Here is a 25138-nt window from a genome sequence, read left to right on the forward strand (position 1 = left end):
GTTCATACAGGTTACTATCAGTACCTAACATAAGAAATCCAGATTGGCCTGACTTTTACTGCAGCAATATTTTGATGCATCTGTTGCCACTAATCACAGCCATAGTCTTGTTGAAAATATATCTTAATATTTTATTGGAATAGCCACTTATTTATAATGGCATGCTGGATTGAAATGAGGAGTGCATTGCTTATGAGTTTTTTTAATGAAATAGCTTTCCTGTTGTTATCAAAGCAGTGAGCCTATTCAGAAGCTACAAGAAGTAAAGGGTATCTAAAGCTTTTAAATGAAATTTCTGTCATGATTTAGTCAAAAAAGTTATCAATTGACAGTGCAAGGTTTTTAAATTCAAGGGTGATTGTATCTGGCATTCTGTATAGCCTGTGTTTCTACCTTGACATTAGAAAAGGGGAAACCTTACACAGTATTTGGTACTCTTTTTTTATTGTGGGAAGAATTTACTCGAATTTACTAGAAGCCATTTACTTTCATTTGGAAGCACTATTTTCTGCAGAACAGCTCTTATGTCAGAAATCAGGGAGGCCTCAAAGACATGAATTTTTGAGGTATCTGAAGATAGAGCAATAATGCAATGCAGTAAAATATACTTTAAGGCAGAAAACCAGCATGGCACATGGGAATAACTGGTTCATTGTTCCTCTGTTGCTAATAGAACAAGAACCATTTTTGTAAAGCCAGCTTAAATGCCGTGCAGGAATGTAGTTTTTCTGTCTTCCTGGACTTTACTGGTTGTGGAGATGCATTTGGTAAGAGCCTTATCTATTAAAACAATTAATAGGTAACTTTGAAGATTGTGTAGTCTGGCTGTTCGCTCAAAGGTTGCTCTTTCTCTTAGACAAAGGGCTTTGTCTAAGAGAATTTTGAATGTCTCTGTGGTTAGAGATTTCCCAACCTATACCACTATTTAACCATCCACAGAATTTTTTTAATTTTATCTTTTAATATATTTTATCTTTTGCTTTTAATTTCCCTCAGAAACAGTCATGCTAAAATTTGTCTTCCTCTTCAGTAAAGCTGATTTAGCTGAGTTCTTAATTAGAATTTAACATTGACTTCAATAAAATTTGGACTTGGATGAGTGGTACAGCTTTTGAGAGCTTCTAACAGCATACATTTGCTTAAGTGACACTATGATATCACTACAAAATCCACACTGAAAACAGGAAAAATATTATGCCTGGAGTAGTCAGAGATGTTTCTCTGTATAGATTCTGCTCTCTTAATAGAGCCATGCAGATGTTCTTCTTGTACCTATTAAACAATTGTTTTCTTCTAAAATCCTACAATTTGGAGACTGGGGAAGGCAGAGGAGAAGAAAGGACCATATTTTCCATGTTGTGCAACACCATTTTTCGCTTTTTTTGATTGAATATTTTGTGAATATTATCTATTCCCTGTAGAAACATAGTCAATATAATGGGTGCAAGATTCTTTTCCTGAAGTAAAATTTCAGCAGTTGGGAGTTGTCTTGTGAACTACTAAGAAAGTCTCAAAATATTTTCTATCCTGTAGAGCCTTCTAGAGTTGGTGAGCTCTTGCCTTTCCATACAGTTTGCTAGTTGGCTCTAATGCTGTCATTTCAGTGTAATAGATTCGCTTCTCTTATGCCTGTGGACTATGCCAAGAGAAGGAACGTGCATTTGAGTGTGTTAATGTAAATGAAGCAGCATACTTCAGGTACTCCTCCATGGACTAATTCACCCAGAATCTCTGGTTCAGAAAGATACCTTTTTATTGTTGTTACCCTTTTTTATCATGGTTTTTTATTGAACGTAAGGAACTTTTGGTTGGGTTTATATTTTTGGTTTTGTTTTTTTTCTTTTTTCCTGCAAGACAAAAATTATTTGCTATGTGATATTTTATTAAATATAAAATGCTTTTTGTATGTTTTCACGGAAACAAAAATTATTCTGACACTTTTTTAGTCTACCTCTGCTGCCAGCATTAATTCCTTTATTTGGCTGACCTTTCATGTTAACTGACTGTTACTGAAGGAAGATACAGTAGAAGACGACATAAGGACTAAATTAAAATTAAAGGACTAAGGACTAAATCAAAAGGTAAACTAAAAGGTTTTGTACCTGCAGTCTCTTCTTCTGCCTTCAAAGGCAAGTAGGGTGGTGCTATATGCCTCACCTATTAGATATCAAATATTTCTGAGTTTCTGAACATTAAGTAGCAGTTTTTATGAGTTTTTTCCATTTTTCTTTTCTTTGAATCATTTATAAGACTTTTTTTTATTTATAGATATTGCCACACAAATTATGTAGATATATGTTATAGTCAGGGATAGACACACAAACCTGCTTTCCTTACATATTTCCTTGTTTTCCTTACATATTCTTTTGAAGCATTATAAATATTTTCAAGGTTGATGATGCTGCAACTACTGTTATTTGTTCCATTAGGTTTGAGATTTAAAATAGTGCTGCTCTTGGTAGTTTCCTTTTTTTTGTTCCCCACTTCTCGCAACAAACCTGAATTAAGATTAAACAGTCTTAACCGTGGTAGCTGAGGAATCAGTTTTGACTTCATCTGGTGTGCTCAGATAGGCATAACCTATTCCTACACTAAAATTAAAATAGAATAAGCTGGTACTTGGCACCATTATACATATGAACAGAATGTGAAAGTAGGTGCTCTGGTAAAGGCAGGAGTTGACTTGTGGGTTCAACTGTTTTTGTAGTTGGTTGGAGCAGGGGAGGAGTTGGTGGTGTTTGTGACTTCTGTAACAATAGACCTATTCAAAGCAACTGTGAAAATCAACTTGAAGGAGGAACATGTTTGTATTCCTTTTTCTTTTGGCACAATAATGCTTCAATAGCAGAAAAAAGTTTTTTCTAGCTTTAGAAGAAACAATGAGAATCTATCAATAAATTAAGGACCTTGTTTCCTGAGTCTTTTGTATTTCTCAGATTAATAATTTCCTTATCTAGTTTTCATTGGTTGTTTTTGTGCTTCTGTTTATTCTAATTATTGTAATTATAAAAGAATTTGAATGTATACATATATACTTTTGTCTTCCCAGTAGTCACTGTAAAATATCCTGGAAATCTGAAAATTTTTTTGCAAATTCTATAAAGCTTTTGTTACCAGAAATACCATACAACATGTGTTATTAATATTAAAGCATTTTGTTCTTCCATTATGTCCAAAGGACATGTTCAAGCTAAACTATTTGGTGAAAAGTTTGATTTATATTAGTTCCAATTAGATCTTGCTCAAGAATTGCTTACATGGCTGTTGCATTATAAATGCTTATATTTAGAAGCAGACATTGCTAAGTCAATTGTCTTGCTATGTGAGCAGCAAGCAGTATTTCTCAAATAAGTCACCAAAATGTTTGTAAGGGAATTATTGTTTTTAATCTGCTTTGTCCTTATTCTTGGAGTATGGGGAGGACATAATTTCACTTCTACCCTAATTTCTGGTCAGCATTCAAACTTCTTTTATGTTTACATTGTTGAGAAGCAAGTTCACAAAAGGAGTAGGCTTTACACAAGCTTTACAACAAGGAATTATTTTTGTTTCACACTAGCCTTTAGGCACACACACATCTGTCTGTCACTTAAACAGACAGTGCAGGATTATAGCCCATTTTAGGAGAGTTTGCTTCTAACAGCTATAATTGATCTGCTCTTTAAAGATTTCAAAGGCATCTTTGTGAGCTAATATTATGTACAGAAGTGGGTTGAGCAGCAGATTTTGTGTGCATCACCTGCTCTTAGTATTCAGTACTCACAGAATCAAACTTTCATGTTTATTTGAAATATATTGTAGTTCTTCTGTATATGTTTGTACTGAAAAAGAGGCCTTTTTCACTGTTCCCCATAGAAGTCTATCAATAATATTTAAACCAAAGCTGTTAAAGGCTGCAGCTCTTCAACTTAAGGTACAGTGCAAATTAAAAAGAGTTCTCTACTGACAGTCTTGCAAGTCTAGCTTTTGAGCAAAAAACAAAAAGCATGAAATAGTCTCCTTTGTGTTTACAGGTCCTGGGGTCACTTAGCATAGCAAAATGCTCTACATGAAATAAAAATACCACTACCATTAAAAGAAGGAAGTTGTCTTCATTTACAGTCACTCACACTCCTAATATGAGTCAATGTAATGAAAGAAGAATTTGGTTTAAGTTTTTTATTTTAATTGTCAGTGTTCTAAAAAATATTTCAAAGAAAAAAATGCATTCCATAGTTCATATTAACCACAATAATCCCTATCAGATACATAAAAGTAGGAATTTTTTCATAGTTTTCCATGTGGCGAAATACCAGTCATTGAAAAACAAAAATTTCAGAGTAGGTCTTATTATTGATGTTTTATTTGTTTATAGAAAGAGAACACTTCAATCAGTGTCATAATGACTTAATAAATACTATCTGGTCTTGTCCAGTACTGTCATTTAAGATATTCTTAATGCTGAAAATAAATTTCCAGGAAATTTCCAAAAGGAGGGCAGGGAGGTAAGTGGCTTATTTGAAGTGTAATTTGCCTGCTGGTGTTAAAACCAGTAGAACATGATAGTACCCACAGCCCTTTTGTATGGCTCTGTAAAGAACTGGATGAGCATTTAGCTAGAAGTGTGCTAGAGTAAATGGAGATAATGCAGGCATTGGATCAGCTGTACAGTTTAATAACAGATTTTAAGAATTGATTGGAGATCAAAATTCAATTAAAATTATGCAATTAGTCATTTAAAATCCCAATAAATATTCACTTACATTATTATTAATTAGCTCTGGAAAATAGAGAACTACAAGGCTGTGATGTGAATGAATATTCCATTTCAGCTATTGCTCAGGCTGACCTGTGATCTGCTGTATTGCTCTTACTTTTATAACCCACTGGATCAAATTCTGGTCTACAAATATTTTGACAAACTGCAGGAAAAAAAAAAACAACAACAGTACAAAGGCATTAATTTGTATTTCTTCTGGCTTCTTTGCCTGTTTGTTTAATTTGCAAATTTCCTAACTCTGCTAAAATATTGGAAAACTTCATTTAGTGAAGAACAAACAATTGAAATCCCTCCACACAAGCTTCTTTAAAGCTGAGGAAAAAAATTAGAAGGAAGAGGTTAAAAACACATTCAAACTAGTCTTACTCAGAGGATTCTTTTCTGTATAAATTTAAGAACATCTGTTCTGAACATGCTGTCTTCCAAAAGGGACAGCATATATAGCACAGGGCAAAATGCATCCTGAAAATAGACAGCACAGCTAGAATAGCAAACACATAACAACAATTTGAAAAAGAAAAGGATAACTGGGGAAAAACCCCAACAAAACAAACAAAAAGCAGAAATATCTTCCAACAGAATTCTCGATTTTATTGCTATAGGTGACAAGTACACTGATTTATTTAGTGAACCTGTGTTCAGTTAACATAAATACCAAGCTAACAAGTTCAGTCCTTATGCATAATATACGTTTAAATTTGCCCTCTTTTGCCCTTTTTCTTTTCAGTCAGTCATCTACACCATATTATATAGTTGTGATCTCAAAAATAATAATAATAAAAAAAATCCGAATTTGTAGTGCATGGGTATGCAGTAGCAGGAGGCCCCATATGCATTGTCCAGTCATGGGCAAATATATCTTATAAAAGTCTCTCACTTAGGATTTTGCTCCCAGACTTATTTTGTAGTGCTATTTTACCACCTTTTGTATTCAAATGAAGTTTTTAATTATTGGGTGGATCATGCATGCAACATTTAGTACCTTGATTTTGACTTACTTGATCACATATATTAATCACATTCAGCCCATACTTATAAATGGATACTTTTTCCTGTCTGAATTGTTTTCATACAATCAAAACAGAATTTCTGGAAATCCTTCTGACTTTCAGTTCTTCCTGTGTAAAGTTGTGGTGGTTTTTATCTCAGTTCCTTTCTGGCCTCAGCTGAATTCATTAATACCAATTTTTGCACCCAAGTCATCAACTTCAAATTTCATAAATTAGTTCCAAGATATAGACTTCCTTTATGCATTTTTAAACAGCCTGTTCTGTCCCCTGTTGAGCCAGTTATTCAAACTGCTTACCCCGTTTGTTCTACTCCCGTTTTTTAATACCTTTAAATATAAAGGAATGAAATACCAAAGTCCAGATAAATAGTAGCTTTTTCTTTTTGTCAAGAGCATTAATTACTTTTAAAAAATGATTATATCTAATGGATCTGGAACCTATCTCTTAGTATCAAATGTGCTGTATTTCATCTTATTTTTCATGTTCCTTCGCATGTTTAATTGTTGTTATTTTAAAAATTTATTCAGCAACATTTGATGTTAATGAAATTCTTTTTCCTTCTTTTCAGGATGTGTTTGGTTTCTGTGTATGCTCTTCTGTAGATTTACTCTAACATAGGCAGATAGATTTGTCTCAAATCAATGCATAAAATTGTTACTGGGCTTTAAGACTCATATACTAGTTTTGGAATTCTGCTTTTCGAGTTTTCCTGCAACTTTTTTTGTGGTATAGATGCATCCTGTCAGCTATGGATACTTGTATTCCTTTTATTCATCATAAACATTCACAGAATTAGGAAATTGGATTATTACCACTATTTACTGCATATTAACTTTTTTTGCTTTTTCTCTGCTTTAATGACTGAAATCTGAGCTACCTGTTTGCTATGGGGCCACCTCAGTTTGCCTCCTGGCAACTTCTATTTTGTCCATAAGTTTCTTGACCTTTTAAGAGGGAAATGTATTTGCTAGTTATTTTCTTTCCATTCTTTCTGAGCTCTGGTTGTTCATTGTATTCCATAGGGGATTGTTCATCAGTTAGTTCTGGAATTCTTCTCCAAAAGGTCAATAATTTATTAATTGCTTATTTAAGATGTGTTGAATATAAATTCAAGATAACTTAGGGAACTTTAATGGTTAGTCTCTGACTCACTCAGTTCACCAATTTTTTCTAGTGTGCATGATTTCCCTTGTTAATTTTTCATTTCATTTGAGCTCTTTTCAAGTGCAAAAATCCTAAATTGAAAGTTTGAAATGTGTTACTATTATTATTTCAGTTTATTTTACTGAATTAGCTCAAGTCATTTTACCTGAAGCTATTTTTGTGCTTCCTGTGTCCTTACAGCGCCCCTTTTTATATCAAAAGCACACTTAAAATATTATTGATTCTTGTGGAATCAGTAGGTAAATGAGAATGGAATCTGCCAGGTGTCATATACTGATCATTGAAATCTTCTCTTAGTAGTATTTGTTTCCACTCTGCCTAGAAAATTAGTCTTTACTCCATAAGGAGTTCTTTTTCTGAATGTTTTTCAATTCTTCTACTCTGTAATATCCCTCTCCAAGAGTGGGATCTCAAAGTCCTCTTTGGAAGAGGACTTCATTGTCCTCTTCCAAAGTGTGAAATGTTCACTCACAGCATTCCTAGTTCAGGCAAGGGTTGCTCTTTTGGTCTCTGTGCCACCTTAATGCCCACCTTCTGTACTTTGGTTTGCAGCAAACGGGGCACATGGCCTATGATCCTTTTGCATGAAATAATGCTACAAGGTGAACTTCAGGAATTTGCCTGTACACTCCAGATGGTACTGGTTTGTTCAGTCTGTTGGACCAAAGAGGAAATAGTATGAAATAGAACCATTTGAGACATGTGTAGTGTGTATATTGGGTTTGAATAATTAAAATACACTGCTTGCTAATCTAAACATAGTCTTTGGGTCCACAGCAGCTCAGCCTAAGCATCTTTGTATCAGTCATTGTGGTGTTCTTCCAGTCAAATTTTGAAATTCATTCTGATGCAAAGAGTGATTTTGTCCAAGAAGCTCTAGTTCCATGAAGATCATTCCAACCACAGATTTGTATCCAATATGCCTGTTCCTAAGAGAAGGTGTGTCTTATGTTTTACCAATCATATTCTGGTAAAACATCATTAAAAGAATATAATCTTGTATATAATAAATATATGTCCATTTCTTGCTTATATATATATATATATATATGAAAAAAACTAAGATACAGCTTTGAGTTCTGCCTGCTTTTATGTTAGTAGAACTATATTGCTCTTTTCTCTTATTTCTTGAAAAGACCAAATGTCGGTAGGCGTCTCAGAATCTTTACTTTAATGCTTTGCTTTCCTAAATTAAGGGCTTTGTAAGACTATGGATACAAAATTATTTGATACGAAAATATATTGTCTACTTAGGTTGAAGATCCTTTCTCTTCAATCTTGTAATTTTTTATTGAGAGTAAAAATGCCTCTTTAAATGAATTTTTAGAAAATGAGTATACCAAAGGGTAAACTTCCTTATTCCAAATTTGTATAGAGTAATTTTGGTACTGAGAAGAGATGTGGTGGGGAATCGGGAGGGTGTCTGTATGTAATTAATAGCTAAGTCAAATTCTCGATAAATTTAATGTATATTTCAGTTTAACAGCTTGACTTACTTTACTTAGCTTTTGTAGTTACAAGTTTGATGTGATTTTGTTTAATTAGCAAATTTAATTTCTCAACTGGGAAACTATAAAACAATTTAAAAGCTATTTATGTGTGATAATAATTTAAAAATGTTTAATATAGTTTAAAATAGTTTAAAAACATCCTTTGTATGTAAAAAACTTTTCAGTGTAGATTATCTGTAATTTTTGGAAGTATTACAGTGGTTGAATCCTGGCCTCTTTGTCATTTATTTATTTTAGAGTACTATGAGGATAATTTGCTTTTTTTAACATACTGTCAATACAATTTTTCTGTATTTGACATGTCACACCATAGAAATATTTTTTTATCCTGTTTCCCCTGACTTTCCAACACAATTTTCAGTCCTTTAATATTTTTATAATTCTCTAGAACTCTTTGGAAATTTGAGTGAAAATACATGTTCAGGTTGCTACCTAGATCCTAGACATAATCAGTTTTAAAAGCTTAATCTTTTAATATAACTAGAAAACTTTTTGTATGTATAGGTATATTTCCTAATCGTAGTGCTGCTTCTTTTAATTTTAAAGGTCAGTTCTATTATTCCTGAAGGGTTTTTTTTTAATATGTCAAGTTAAAAAAAACCTGACTAGAATACTTTCTGTCACACAGTAGTTGCATTTTAATATCTACCCAAATAGAGTGCATTTCCAAAGAAAGAGTTTCCCAGAAAAGCCATGCTAGATGGTATTAAAAACACCAGTTTCAAGGGAGACAAAAGAATGACCTTCAAACTTTTTCTGACTTTGTCTCTTATCAGTCATGCAAGTGTCAGAGTCATAATGTGAATACTTTGAATTGTCAGTAGAGGGAAGCTTCCTCTTTGAGGTTATATTTGCTGGAACAGAAGAGATAACACTATTATCAGTGCTTTTGTAGTGTAGCCAATTTCTCATTGCATGTACTGAAATTCACTTTTTAATACAGTTTTGATATTAATGTAATGATAAATATGTCAGACTGTTAAAATAAATTCTGAATGTTTCTGTCAGTCCTGATACAGTATGAAATAACACTCTGGTGTCTTTCAGAGATTTTTATGAGCATTTTGGGGGGAAAAAAAAGAAAAGTAATTTTCAAACTCATTTCTAACCTCCTCTTTAGTAAATTACCATTAAATATGTTTTTTTTCTAGGGTGTGTTGAATTACCAAATAGTTGGAACTTCAAAGTTTAGCTCTGGAATGTGAAATAGAGAATATAAACTAGCACACTGTGTAATACACAAATACTGTTACTTACTATTTGATCACCATCAAAAGAATTTTAGGGGTTTTTTTATTATGCATTCAAGCCCTGTCTTTGAGAATTTGTTTGAGCAGCTCTTCTTGAGCAGCTTGTTAGTTTTATTTATTAAATATCGTAATTTTTTTCTACCTAATGCACAAAATAACAGTCCGTTCAAAAGTATTGTGCAAATTTTGCATGGTAATAAAATTATGCTAAACTTTCACATGGCCCACTTCAATATTGTTGGTATTTACACTGAAATTAATCAAGGGCTTAACCACTACTGGTGGACTGTAGAGAGCTTTGAAGACTATCTTTTCATTTCCATTGATTTACTGAACATTGTTAGCAATAGTTATCTTATTATTTGAGATAATTTCTACAAGAATTATGTGTTATCTCAACTAAAAGATATAGGTAGTCATATGAATTATTACTGCATTTAGATATTCTGAAGTAATATTTGTATTTTATTTAAATGAAATTCTGATCTTCTAATATATAGGTTAGCAAAAAAGATTCACAGAATTTCAGGTTTCACCAGAAATCACAAATATTTCAAGTGTACAAAAATAACTCTTAAATCCAATAAGTCATTTTTAGACAACAAAAAAATAATCAAATATTTTAAGTGCATGCAGAATTTTGTGTAGGCAGAGTTGTGGCTCTGCTGAAAGCTAGACCTTGTTAGTATAACACAAAATTGACCATATTTTGTAATGGTTGGAACTTTTATTACTGAAGATCATTCTTTTGGTGTGTTAGCAGTATCCCAAATCTTATAAAGTTGCCTGTTTTCCCTGTTAGCATCACTCAAGAGGCTGATAACAAACATGTTGGTTTTGACAGGAAGATTCCTGCTTAATTTGTACAATGGCCTTTAGATCAAGTTTGCATGTTGTGCTAAGAACTCTTAAGTTGTAAACTTCTGTCAGAGTATTACTGATTTTACCAAGGTACATGGTTGATAATACATATTTTATAGTGTATGAAAGGTTGGACTACAGTGTTCATCTTACAGAATGAGGCTAAATTTGACGTTATTTTTGCTTTGCTGTTTGTTATTACCTTATCTCTTCCCCTGCCAATCTAGCTGCCTTCAGGAAAGCAAAAATGGTTGAAGCAGTGGTTAAGTGCTTTCTTTCTCAGTTTTCCTGTTTCTGATGGAGTAATTAAGTGCACTAAAAAAGATAAAAATATTTAATGTTGAAATCCTATACCTAAACTGGTATTATTTTCAAATATATAAATTCATATTTCTCTTCATACCTTAACAGGTTGAATCTGAGTAGATTTTGTTGTTCTAGAAGGTTCCAAAATATAAAAAGAAAGTAAAGACAATTGAATGAAATGAAAATACAGACGAGATAAAAAATACTTCATTTATTATCCAAATTTTCTTTCAATTATTTAGTTCACATAATGATAAAGAACAGTATTCTTTGAGGAAGCTTCTGAAGACTGTAATCTGCCAGAGTAATTCAGATAGTAGTGGTTCAATTACACTTTTCTGCTACAGAAGGTAGTTGTTTTGGGTTTTTTTTTTTATGTGTATGCAAAGGACTGTCTTCAAATTTCCAGGTACATAAGGAACTAAATTTTTTTTTTTCACAATGGTCTGACAGCAGCACAGGCTTACTGGTAATGTTTTACTTATGATATCACAGAATAACTTCTAAAAATAAAGATATTGTATCTTTAAGATAGCTGAGCAATTATCCATATTTGAAACTGCTCTCAGCTTTTTCCTAGCCAGCTTACCTGTTTCAAAGGTAATTCTAAATTATTTACACAGTGTATATACTAATTCAGGTTCTTTGGAGTTAGCAAGGTGTAAAGGGAAAGGAAGAAGAGATGTGGGCTGGTAGGAAGCAGTACACAGTCATGCTAATGCATGCAGGTGCAAAGCATGGCAGCTGTTCAGATGAACTTCTGAGGGACTGTAGGCCACTACAGATACTTATAAAAGATGTTCACTAATAGGGGGCTCTTAAACTGCTTAAGGAAAGACATAAAGATGTAATTTCTAGTGTTGAAAATACCTTATATTTTGGAGTACTTTATCAAGGCAGATGCCACATTCCATATCACTTGAAGGAGTTTTAGGACATGTAAAAGATAGTTAGATGGAATTGGCAGAAACTTGCTTCCTACTAGCAGGAGTTGAGAGATAGTAGTAGTACTAATAGTTGAGAGTGGTAGTAGTATTTAGTACTCAGAGGACTGTGACTGTTCTTCCTGATGTGTGTTCAGACCTTCCTTTCACAATCTTTGAGAAGAGTGAGCGCATACATTACATACAGAAGCTTCTAACCATCACTGTTCCTTCTTGAGGTAGACACTGCTGTAAAAGTTGGAGCTCCATCTGTTAGTTGCGTTTTGGAGTAAGCAAGTTATATTCACTAATGTTAAAAAAAAAAAAAAGTATTCTCATAACAAGCAGAGAAAAAACTCACCTGAGAAACTTCAACTGCTAAATGTGTGACGCCAGATTGAATATGTAACATTAGGAAGATGTCATTAAACTTTTCTTACATGTTTTTCTTGTTCAATCACTCAATGTAAGTCCTATTTTGGTTCATTAAATAATTAATCTCCAGGTCAGTTTAGAAGGAGCTTGGGAGAGAGGCATTTCTAACCACCAAAAATGTGTCTGACAGTTTACCTGCTGAATCTCTTGCCCAAGGTTATTTGCAGAGCCCATTCTTCTATATTGAAAGTTTGATTTTTCTTGTGACAGCCAGTTCAGCCTTCTGCAGCTAAATGTTATGTAGAAATAAATGTTATATTGAAATTCTTTAATATAGAGTAAATGGTTTTACTTTATCGTTTGTTCTGTGCAATTAAGTGGCTTACTCAATATTATATATCTTTCTAAATATTAATGTTCTGAAATTCTATCAGCAATAAACCATCAGAATGAAATATTGGCTCGTTGCAATCAATAGCAAAGTGCTTATTGACTTCTTTTGAATCTTTATTTCATCCAAGTTATTTCAGGTACAAAGAAAGTTCTTTGCTCTTCTACAAATATGTGGGACTGGGAATCTGCTTAGGTCAAAGTCACCTTGAGCTGTTTTAACTAGAGCTTCATACCTTGTATAAAGTAAAGTGGTGTGTGTTGAAGCCTTTTGTTTATTTTTGACATCAGTTTTTTGCCTTTTTCTAGTTAATTAATATACTGTTCTTATAACTGAACCATCTTAAATGTTTTGTTTTTCAACAACTTTGCCCAAATTAATAGTACTTGCTTTCAAGCCACGATCTACTAAAGCCAAGAAATTTATTCTCTTACTGCAGAGAAGGAGAATAGTTTATCATGAGGTATTGTTTTTGCTCTCAAAATTCTGCTTTGCATTTTAGTCTTTGTTAATGAAATTAATTATATAATCTTTGCCTTTGGCCTAAAAACTTATTTATCCAGAGTCATCTGTTTATTTATTTCAAAACAAATATTTTGCACAACTTTTTTATTTTATTACTTGAGGCACAATAATTGAACATTAAATAACTGATTCTGATATTTGAAGAATATGACTAAGCTTATTTTCTCCTTTCTGAGTTGGAAGGAAACTGCAATTTCACAATTATGTACTTGTAGTACTCTTAACTTCCTTGCACACTCTAGTCCAAGTATCAAAGTCACACATGAACAAGCCCTTAAAATATCGTGAGATTTTTTTATTTCACATCAAACAATTCCTAGTTTTCCTTGTCCCAAATGCATGGACATTCACTGTTCAATTTTTTTTTTTTCTCCTCTTCTAGGTATTAATATATTAGTGTTGCTTCTTTAGTAAACTAGCACTTAAAAAACTTCAATATAAGCTTGAATGTAATGATAAATCGGAATGTGTATAAAACTTGTATTGCTTTTTGCAATCCTGAAACTTTTCAGTGCTTGACTCTTTGAGTGTTTTTCTTGGCGAGAGCAGATGGAAGAAACTTGAAATACAGCTTGTCTTGCTGACAGCAGTATTTGATTTGTATTCATTTTAGGCTGGAGTACTTGCTAAGGATAATACAGCAAATAGGTCTGAGGTTTTGTGTCATAACATAAAATTTTTAGTTACTGGTGTTTATATTATATTCAGTGATTGCCTGAAATCATAAACAAAACTTTATAAAAGACATCATCCCAAATGTGATACTTGCTGAAGTACAAGATTCTTAATGGCATGCACTTCCTTTGAAAAAAATGTTCTCACTCTTTATTCTAATAATTAGGAATCATCTCCTAGTGCATTAAGCAATGCCTTTAAATAAGTGACTCTTATACCTGCCTTCATAAAGCATAGATTCAAAGAGTTTGTTACTGTGAAATAAATTCCTATTTGTCAGGTGTGCCTGCTCTGAAACTTTATATTCTAAACATGGAGTGATTCTTGTATTCTCAATTTGTTCTACTAAAGGCTTCATTTTACTCAGTTGCTATGTCATGTCAGCAGTACTTCTTCCAATTTGCTAACTAGACCTAATATACCATATAAAAATTGCTCTGGGCAACACTGAACACTTTTTTTATAATAATTCAGCTGCACAATTCTGATTAGTATAGGCTTATTCTAGGATACTAATAGAAATTTTAAAATCAGCTGCAGCAAATTTATTAGGAATTTGGTTTTGACCCTTTTTTTAAGGTATTCAGTTCTATTTTGATTTTTTTTATAATCATGCTAAGCCTTTTCCTTAGTTCTTTTCTGCAAGTGACTGCTTCTTTGTGATCTTAAGTGTTAATTAGCAAAAACAAAGAGCAAATGAGAGAGATTGTACTGGGATGAAGATAACAAGCTGTTAACATCCAATTATTGAGAGATGCCTCTACAAGAATTAGGGTGCAAATGATATCATATGCCAAAGTCAATAGTAGGGATTTTATTTACCAGTAAAATGGGAGGTAGAGAGATTAGAAAGAAATTGAAAAGAGAGCAGAGCAAGAGAGAGGCCAGGAATTGGAGTTAACTCCTTTAAGGCAGTCCAAAAGGGGAAGATTGACAAGGAGTCCTACCTAGTTAGGAATTCTGTAACTCGATACATTACTGGTAATAGTGTACCTTCAACAAGGCTGCTTGTGCTTATGAAGTTTTTATACAAAATACAAAATGTTCCCGTATAAAATGTTTTCATGGAAGCACATTTTTACATTTACTCTATTCTTCAGGACATAGAGTACAACTCCGTGTAATTTAATCCTGACACAAAACAGAAATTGTGTCTTTATTATTGGTGGGGTCATAAGGGAAATTATTATCTTTTTTAAGTTTAGTTGTATTATCCCAGCTTGCTATTTCTTTCTTTTGAATCTCCCCCTTCTGGTCTAGGAAGACATACCAAACCAATTTGTATGTAACATTTTCTTTTGTTTTGTCAAGATTATTTAGTTCACTTGTTAATGTCTCTGGAAAATGTAGTCAAACCATGATAAATGTAAAACTTTCTGAGAAAGACCTGGGAAGCCTAATACATTTTCCTTGATTCCAAATATGAATTCTTGTACCAATTCCAAGGCTAAATTTGGTTGAGACAAAATTACACATCCATAAGATAAATGTGAAAGCTTTTCCTCACACCATTTTTTTCAGTAAAAAGACAACATTAGCAAAAATCAAACTAATAATAGATAAAATGTGCAGTCCTGCTGATATTTTTTGTGCAGATAAAATGTGCACTCCTGCTAATTTTTTTTTCCAAACATGGTGCTTGTGATGAAAACACAGATCACAATCACATTAATAAACTGAAAATACAGGCAGTTATAGTGGCAACTGAAAGTTTCATCCATTCATCATAGCTCAATTTAATCTCTTAGCAGGTTCCTATGTAAAGAAAAATGACAATTGGTCTACTATGGACCTTTTATTAAAAAAAGGAACAATTCATAGATTATGATAAGGTTCCTGTTACCACAAAAGTAATCAAAAAGTTAAAAGGGCCTAAATGAAAGTGGCTTTTGCATCATCTTGGCTGTTTTCTGTGAGCTTTCTCATGTAAATTGGGAGAATTGGCAGTTCCCCCACTTTAAACTGGTTCCTTTGATCTTCAGTGAGGGTGTTCTGGCTTTATTCCTGGAATAGGAAAACAACACAAGTCTCAGAGGGGTTTGTCCCAATAGATTATCCTTCAGTGTTTCAGGTTGTTTAACTGCCTGAACTTGATATCTCTCAAGGTGGAGTTATAACTTTTATTTCATTAAATGCTTGCTGCACTGCTGGTGATGCATCTCCCATCTTTTCTTGTCATGTTCCACATCATTGGCACTAGAATTAGGAGAATGTGGAAGCACCCAGGTGCCTGTATTGTGCCTGTTAGGTTTCCTCTCTTTGGTATTGAAGATGTTAGTGGCACCAAAGCAGCTATAACTTCATACATTCATTTTGTGCTGCAAAAATACAGCACTGTGACACACCAGCAGTTCTTGAATTAGGGAGTGCAGGTGCCACACGGAACAAGTGCACTTCAATCACTGCATTGCTTTTAGGGTTAAGATGAGAAGACTTGTGCTGCTTGCCCAGGAGCCGCAAACTAACCTCAGCAGTTGGACAGATAACACTTGCATACCCGTGATTTTAACACTTTGCCATCCATATCGTACACCCAGCTTCTCAGCACCCCACTGCATTAATGCTGTGCTCCCATATCTATTAGAAATGTTATTAATTCCTGACAAAACCCAGCTGGAATCCGAATGTATGGCTTGCATTGATAGGATTCCGCTTGCTGGATTTCAATCCCACCTGATTTATAGCCACACTTTGATATCTCTGTAGCTGTATACAGTAACATTTTGCTGACCCTGACAATCATCTGTGGTTTCAATTGTAGTTAAGGGTCATAATGTTACTTCCTTATCATCAGATGTCAATGTAAATGTTTTGGTCTTTATCAGAACAAGACTCATTCACAGTCTCCCAACTTCTCCACTGTTGTTAATTGGATTGTAGCTTTGAAGTAATTTGGCATTGACACCTGCTCTTGCTTTTGCTACAAAGTAAACTTCTTTTTGTTTCTGTTTTTCACAGCCCTTTGATTTCAGCATATTTTGCAACTAGTGTCATAGTAGTCTGTCCATCTTCATTTCTGCTTGCAGCACTTCAGTATTTAAGTGAAAATACCTTCTGTGCCTTTTAGCTTGAAATCCAATTGAAATAACACTTCAGAATTTCAAAAGAGAAAATATTGCATTTCCTGACTAGGAAATTAAAAACATCTTTTGAGTCATGAATACTATGAAAAGGTATATGGAGTTATGCTGAAGGCTTTATCCAAAACAGCTGTAATTTCTTTGTCAAAAGAAAATATTACTACAGACCCAGGAGAACAGAAACTTAAAGATACAAATTTTTTTTACTACTCTTGGATTCTAAACCATAATTTAGATAACACCAACGACATGAGCTTAGCTGAATGGCTCTTTCAGCTCTTCGATCTGTATAGTTTGTAAGGAAACCTTCTGTTCTACAGTACTGTAGCTCTCTTTCCTGTTTTGCCATGACCATTCTTTGTCAGAACATCAGTTTTGTGAAGATCATCATACTTCCATGCTGTAGAATAGATAGATATATGGCAGAATCTAGGTGCATACTTTGCCTTTAAGTTTTTTTTTCTTTTGAGACTAATGAGATTTATCCCAGATTGTGCTCAGCATCAGAGAGCAAAAAGAGATATTTGTGAAGTCAGAAAATAGTTGTTATTACAAATATGTTTGTGTTTTTAGAGAAAGGACCAAGGAGGTCAATCTTCCCCTGTACTTGGCACTGGTGAGGCCACACCTTGAGTGCCATGTCCAGTTCTGGCCCCTCAGTCTGGGAAGGACGTTGAGACAATGGAGCGTGTCCAGAGGAGGCAATGAGGCTGGTGAGGGGCTGGGAACACAAACCCTGTGAGGAACGACTGAGGGAGCTGGGGTTGTGCAGTCTGGAGAAAAGGAGACTCAGAGGTGACCTTACCACTCTCCTGAAAAGTAGAGATAAGTCTCCTTATCACTTCCTGAGAGGTGGCTGTAGTCAGGTGGGGGTTGACTCTTTCTCCAGGCAGCACTGACAAAACCAGAGGACACAGACTTCAGCTGCGCCAAGAGAAATATAATTTGGATATTAGGAGAAAGGTTTTACAGAAAGAGTGATAAAGTACTGGAATTGTCTGCCTGGGGAGGTGGTGGAGTCACCATTCCTGGGTATATTTAAAAAAGACTGGACGTGGCACTTGGTGCCATGGTTTAGTGGAGGTTTTGGGGCATGGGTTGGGCTTGATGATCTTGAAGGTGTCTTCCAACCTTGTGATTCTGTGAAATGCTGCTCATGAAAAACATCTCAATTTCTTTTGTTTCCTAATTAGAAGTAATATGGTTTGGCTTCCAAATGTTATGCAAGCAGTCCATACTCCAGAACAACTGTTAACAGTTGAACTTCTATTACAGCTTTTCTTTCAGTAGAATCACTGTTTTGGTTGTCCAGCTGTAATGAAATGTGCAGTAGCATCACTTTTCTCTCAGAATTTTTTTTACTATTTTTAAAGTTGATCAAAAAGTAGTAAAAGTAGTAAAAAGTAGTAAAAAGTAGTCATGTTGTTAAGTAAGGCATCACAATTGCAATTTTTTTTTTTTCCTTAGGCAAGTAGGCTAAGCTATGTCACTCAATCTTCCCCAGCCTACCAACATGCTGTTTCAGAGATCCTGAAAATCTTCATCTCTGTGGAAGTCTCTGACCTATATAGTCTGTGTCATATTTCACATTTAGAGGGAAGATATTTGTTGCATTTGTTCCATCCATTTTGTAATATGGGAATTAAGGCTTTAAGGGTAGCAATGTTTTATTCCTAATGAGAGGTTTAAGTTCTGAGGGTTTTTTTAAATCCACAAAGTATGATTCTTTGAAGGCTTTCTGCATCCTTTGTTCTTTTATTATTTTGTGATGAATAAATATGGAAGAAGTCCCTCAGAAATAATTCTGGTTCATCAGGTTATGTCAAAGCTTCTATATCTGAGCAGTGTTTGCAGTTTCTAGATTTGTGAGATAATCTCTACTAGTGGACTCCTTTGACAGTACTCCTAGAAACCCTAAATAATGCAGTATAGGTATAAAAGCTGTCTAGGAACAACCAAAGCAGCAGCATAAACCAAGTTTGTATACTAACTTAAATTATACCAGCTACCCTTTCCAGCCTGCTAGTCTTCAAAAGTAAGGCAGCATTTCTCCACTTTTCTTCTAGGGCTGGAAAGCCAGATCATATTCTGTGCTTGGTGCCAGATGGATTTCATGGAAGGCAGCCAGCACAGGCTGTTCCAGCCAGCCACTCCTATGAAAACTAGTTGCTGTCTCTTGTCGCAGTTTTTGGTTTGAGCAATGGTGAACGCAGGAATGAGCTCAGTTCTGGAAAGTGTAACTCATATTCATTGCATTTAAACACGAGGGAATCAAAGAGTCTGTATGAGATTGTTGTGTTTATCTGTATTACAAAGATGCTTAAAAAAACACCAACACTAAATATTTCTTTAAAAGGGTTGATTTCATCCACAGCTATTAAACCCACCATTCAAAAGTGGCTGATATAATGTATGGTCTTGTTTAGTGAGTCTGAATACTTGCACTAACTGTTGCACCAAGGACGCTGAAAAAATAATGAACACATGGAGTTTTATTTGAGGTCCAGTTGATTTTCTAGATATCCTACTAATTTTTAGAGTAAGGTGCTTGAGTAAATGGAATAAAATTACAGAAAGTAAATACAACATCTAATAATTCTGTCTGTTCCTCACTATTTTATATGTGCTGGTGTATGGACTTCAGCTGTTTTGTTAGTCCTGGTCTTGCTTGTCTCCAACTGAGCTAGATGGCATTTCATGTAGAGACATTGCTTAGAGAGATTGCTTACTAGGATTATAATACATGAAATTTTCACCAGGCTGGTGAACTGTTGGCTTATATTTGAGTTAAAAATGTTTATAAAGCTAGTAACTGTTCAAAAGAAATTTCTTATTTCAGGTGTGTTAGTGTTAAATTGAAATTTATTGTTTCTATTTATTGTTAAATAAAATGAAGATTCCTAGAAAAGGTATTGTCTCAAATAGCTGACTGCACATTTCTTACTGTCATATATGGTCTTCATTTTGCTAGAAATGCAAATTCATTTATTTAGGATTTCTGTTAGCAGTAAGTGAGTTTAGATTTATTTTGTGTTTAATACTACATTCATTTTTGAAGTCATTAAGCATCATTTGCAGATGTCCCTTTTATATCTGGTTATCCACAATAATACCAATTGCCCTGCTAAATACTTGGACATTTTCCTAACTATTGAATAATAATATGTGATTAGATTAGTCAGAGGTTTCTTTTAGTAAATTAACTAGCTTCGAGATTTCTTGTCATACTTTAGTTTTTGAGATGGGATTAATATATTTATTTACTGAGATTCAGTGTAGTTTAAGTTCTTTAAAATAAACTCATACCCATGTTATGTTCCCAGCTGGTAGCCATTCTCACACACGTGAATAACTTAGGCCCAACCCAGTATCATCTCATGGTTTCTCACATCATTCATCCCAAGAAGAGCTTTTTAGGGTTGGCTGCTACAGGAGAAATAGGTCACGGCACATGTGCTATTCCCCAGCAGATAATAGTATTTTCTGTGATGGAAAGAAAGCAGGGAATTAGATTAGACTTCTGTTCTGAGACTTTCACAGACCTGACTAGGCCAATAACTTCAGAGAAAGTCCCCTATTGGGTTTGTAAGTAAGTTAAAACTCATTTGCCTGTATGAACTGAACAAATACTACTACATTGGAATTAAAGAAGCATGTTGGGAGTGTATGCTTCAAGTGAAGCTATGTGAAACTGTGCTGGTTTTAGAAAGCATAATATTTAAATAAGTAGCTGCTGTAACAGAGTCAGAAAGCTTCATCTTTAGAGCTGTATAAGATTTTTTTTCTTAATCTTGCTGGGTAGATTAAGCTGCTTTTGAAGTGATACATAGTTTGCTTAGAAGAACACCTGTCTGGAGAAATGCAGGTATGATAATGAAATCATACTGTAAAACATTTATTTATGTACCTTGATGTTGGGTTTCAAAGTGTTTGCTTTACTGGATGAATCATTTGTCTTCATAAAATGTTTAAGCTTTTTCTGTACTCAAAATGAAAAGGTCTTGAAATGATATTGTGGGACAATGTTTTAGAACTTCTGCTTTTTAAGCATTTAAATATTGCTGAAAGTCCTGCTGTTCCTGGACTTGGAACTTATGAAAAATCTGAATTGATAAAGAAAGTTGCATAGTTCTGTTTCTCTCTAAACTAAGAGAAAATAACATCTGCTTATATCTAATGTATGTTCTTGGCAAAATTAGTGGTCTTTAATTAAAATATGCCATTCCAAAAGCTCAATCATAATTAAGTAATCCATGGCTTTCTGTAATGTTCCTTTCTCTGATGAATTTCACCCTGAATGTTAATGTAGTGAAAGAAGACAGATTAATAGTGCTTATCCTAATGGTGTGGAATTCATAACTCTCTCTTTGGGGCAGTTAACTACTCTGTTGCTTCATTGCTTTCTACATATGTTAGCTTGAACTTGGCCTGTTGTCTCCTTCAGGGCACAGTCTCCATCTAGGGATTTCTTCAACATACAATCCAAATTCAGCTCATCATTTTCAAGAGTAGTTATTAGCAAAATTGTCTGCTTTTGATCAGTTTTCAGTACAGTTTCTAATTAGGTATGTGTCATATCTCGTAAACTCAGGATGAGTTATTTCTCAGTTATCCCAAATTATACTTTGTGAAGTAGCCTTGTATTTTAGGCTATGACTAAACCCAGCTCAGTTTAATCAGCTAGCTCCCTTCACCCTAGTATCCTTCCTGTGCATACCAATAGAAAATAAACATCGTGATGTTTGTTTTAAGAAAGCACCTGAAATAATGTTTAATTTTGGGTAGTCCAAAATTCTTCTTGCCTTAAGAATTAGCACGTGACTTGCAGAGGCCCTATTTTTCCTTACTTTGTTTCTGGTTTATTTACACTGCTTTATCAGAAAGGAAAAACAGAGCACAGATTATACTTAAGTATATTACTGAACCATGACAACTATGACTCTTGAAGGGAAATCACAAACATAAGCTGCATTTAGGGAAATTTAAAAAGGATATTACATTGCTGTTGTCCTTGAGTATTCTGGTGTGGGATTTTATATATATTTATGTATATATGTGTGTGTGTGTACCATCTGCAGTTCAATAACACTAAATATTTAATGAGTTTATGAATAGTAGATAAACATTTAACACAGTTTTGTAAAAATATGCATGCATTGAACAATTGTTTGTCACTGCTGAAGAAAATGGCCTGGTTTAGGGATATGAATATTCCAGTTCCAAATTCAAATATTTCTTTTTTGAAATAATACCTGATACGGGAGAATGTTGGAGTTGGAAAAGAACTGGTTGTTTAAAGTATGAGTTATTCAGGCTCTCTTTCCCCTATAAGTCCTACCACCATGACATTTGCTGTTGTGTGGCAGTGCTACTTGTGTGGCTGTCCAGTTTTCTGCTCAAGCTATGGTTGCCTCTCTTCTGACAAATTTTATCTTTGCATCTTACCTGGTCCTCCCTCTTGCTGCCTTTAAAATGAAAGAGAAAATCTGAGTTTATTAATTAATTTATTTAAAGCACTTGCCTAAAGCATTGGCAGCCAGATAGACTTCACAGAGTTTCCAAATATTAAGTGGATTCAGTGTCAAAAAGCAGAAAACATAGCAAAACCAGAAATTGTACTTCTCAGTGTTTTAATGGTTTGTAGCTTCAAATAAAATTTCATGAGAATGTCATTCAGCAATCTTCTTACAGAAGGATAGAACTAGTATGTCAATAAAGAAACCTCACATGTGATCAGTTCCATTTTTTAGTTTGAGAATTTATAAATAGGTAATCCTTCAATGGACCTTTAAAAATGTTTCTTTAAGTACATTTCTATTTTAGGTTAAGTATGAGTCACAGAGGGACATGAATTTCAAAACTTGATGAGTCAGTGGCCATTGCAGTGTACAGAACTGGTGTGCGGAGGGGTACATTTGCATAAGTATGTATCAATACACATATAATCCATTCTTCAAGTGGCCTCAAAGTATTGTCATATGCTATAGGGAAAGACACAAAGAAATATACCATACTGTTGTCACCATTCACTCTTCAATAAAAGCTGTTTGCCATAATTTTTTTACATTAAATACTGTTCTTCTGTCTTCTGAAAACTTCTACTCTGTTTTTTTTTGTCTCAGAAAGTAGGTTTTAAGGTTCACTGAGGAAAAAACAAGCTCTGCAATTCTTTTGTGAAGTGGTTAATATCAATTCCTCATAAGAAATAGGATGAGGTACTGTCATAAATTCAGATGACTCACAAATGCAAATTATTTTGGTTAATCTTCATCCCTGGAATAGTCTGTCACTTTCTGTACTTACCAAGCATTGCTCCTGTTGACCCATAGCTATAGAGGAGATGTGCCATGCTACTGTTTTGAGTATTTGGAGAAAAATGTCTTGGGGAAGCAATTTGAGGACCCTGTTGATCACACACAGATCTATTGCTGGGTAACTTTTAGAATAATGTACCTAAAAACATTTGTAATGTTCAATGGGAGCCCATTAACAATAGTTATTTGGAATAGAGGGCAGTAGACTGTGTTAGACTTAGTATTAACATTTATTTTACAATATTTTCATTTAATAAGATGGTTTAAGCATTAGGAACTTTGATGGACACTGTACTTTACTGTAGAACGACAAAATAGACTTTGTATGATGAAACTTCACTTAATCTGAGAAAGACTAAAGTAGAATAATTTGTTTAAGGCAGGCTTCAGTTTTCACTTTTGTGAAAACCATGCTGTGTCATCCCCTTGATTTCATCATTTCCCTTCTTAAAAATTGTATCACTTGAGCAAATAAATGCATGTTCTTTATTGCACATAGCAGCACTGTGAAAAAAGAGCCCAGCATAATGCTTTCCTGTGTGAAACATTACATTTACTCTATATATGTGTTTTGCCTAAATTTTTAATATCCTTTTTTACTAAAGCTATATAAATAAACTGTACTATTAATTTCTAGCTGTTGCTGCCTGCATTTTTCTGCAAAACAGGTTTTATTTTCACGTATCTGGTTGTGCCATTTTCAATGGATTTCTTAAAGAGGAATGTTTTTCATTTTTATTTTGCAGAGTTACATACATGGAAGCAGCCAGGCTCAGTTTGTGGCGGAGTCGCATATTATTCTTCTGCTGAGTATCCTTCAAACTAGTGATAAATATTCAAAAAACCAATATGAGGCACAGTGTGCTGTAAAATAAAATTGTTCTGGCAGTGAATATCATTGAGCATTTAAGCAGGTATTCTCTTTTGGCTTACTTATCATATGTTTAAATAAATATTCACTGTTGTTTCTATTTACTGCCAAGTAACACTGGCATTGCTTTTCACCTATGTGCTCCTTGTTATCTCCTTTGTTAGTCTTGTGCTTGGTTACTATTCTTAATTATTTTTTTCTTTTTAGTGTTCCTTTTCCAGTGGCAAAAACTAATTTTCCTTATTTTTTAATCTTTCTTATAATAATTAAAAATTCAATGAAAAAATAATTTTATTTCTTTTTGCTTAAAAGAAAGGCATACAGAAATTTAGCGAGTGTGCATGAAGATGATTTTTCCTCCAATAGTCCTTGGATTTTTTTCCCCCACCTAATATAAACATTTTACTACTGCTTCTTGCAATTAATAACTCAATCACTTTTGCTCTGACATCAGCTCCTCACAGAAAGACTTTGAGACCTACATTTGCTCTTTCAGTCCTAGTGGGTCAGGGAAAGTTAAGTTGGGGTTTTTGGGGTAGGGCTGGGGTTGGTTTTTTTTTTTTTTTTGAAAGTTTTAATAAACTGTAAGAAAAACTTCTATTCTCTCTGAGGTTTTAAAATCCTGATTCTTACCATCTTTCTTCACTGACTGTGAACTTTAATCGCCATTGACCATTTTTAAAGTTCAGTAGTTCCATCACAAATACCTTTCTCTAAGGGGAACAAGCAAAAAAAAATAGTATTTCCCAATCTGCAGTAATAGATGGATCCCAGGTTTATGATCGTGGCTACTCTTTTGTTCTCCCTCTGAAGTTATGTTGCCTTGGAACCTGCCCTTCCTTTAACTTCCCTGTCTACCTCCATCTTTGGCATTTCCTATCCAAAGAGAACACCCCCATTACACCCTCATTGCATTTGTTTGGGATCCATTTTGCTACCTTTGAAACCTTATATGCTTCATAAATAGCCATTATTAATTTAGTTTCAAAGTTATGATCATATTTTGCAGAGAAAATACATTATTTGCAATTGGACTGGAATGCTGTTTCCAGTTCTGGATCTCCCAGTACAGGAATGTTGCAGACTTAAATTGAGCTAGTCCAGCAAAGAGCCACAGAGATGA

At 34.0% G+C, this 25138-nt stretch overlaps 1 protein-coding gene across 2 annotated transcripts in view; it reads left to right on the forward strand.

The window, feature by feature from the left end:
• The window catches only part of TUSC3 (tumor suppressor candidate 3), a 109201-nt gene that overhangs the window by 62343 nt on the left and 21720 nt on the right, over window positions 1-25138 (forward strand). For both annotated transcript variants that reach the window (XM_064712218.1, XM_064712217.1), the window contains exon 7: window positions 23891-23954. In XM_064712218.1, coding sequence (XP_064568288.1) covers window positions 23891-23954 — 64 coding nt within the window. The remainder of the gene's footprint in view (window positions 1-23890; window positions 23955-25138) is intronic.

This window comes from Zonotrichia leucophrys, chromosome 4, assembly GCF_028769735.1.
Source record: "Zonotrichia leucophrys gambelii isolate GWCS_2022_RI chromosome 4, RI_Zleu_2.0, whole genome shotgun sequence".
Classification (NCBI taxonomy): domain Eukaryota; kingdom Metazoa; phylum Chordata; class Aves; order Passeriformes; family Passerellidae; genus Zonotrichia; species Zonotrichia leucophrys.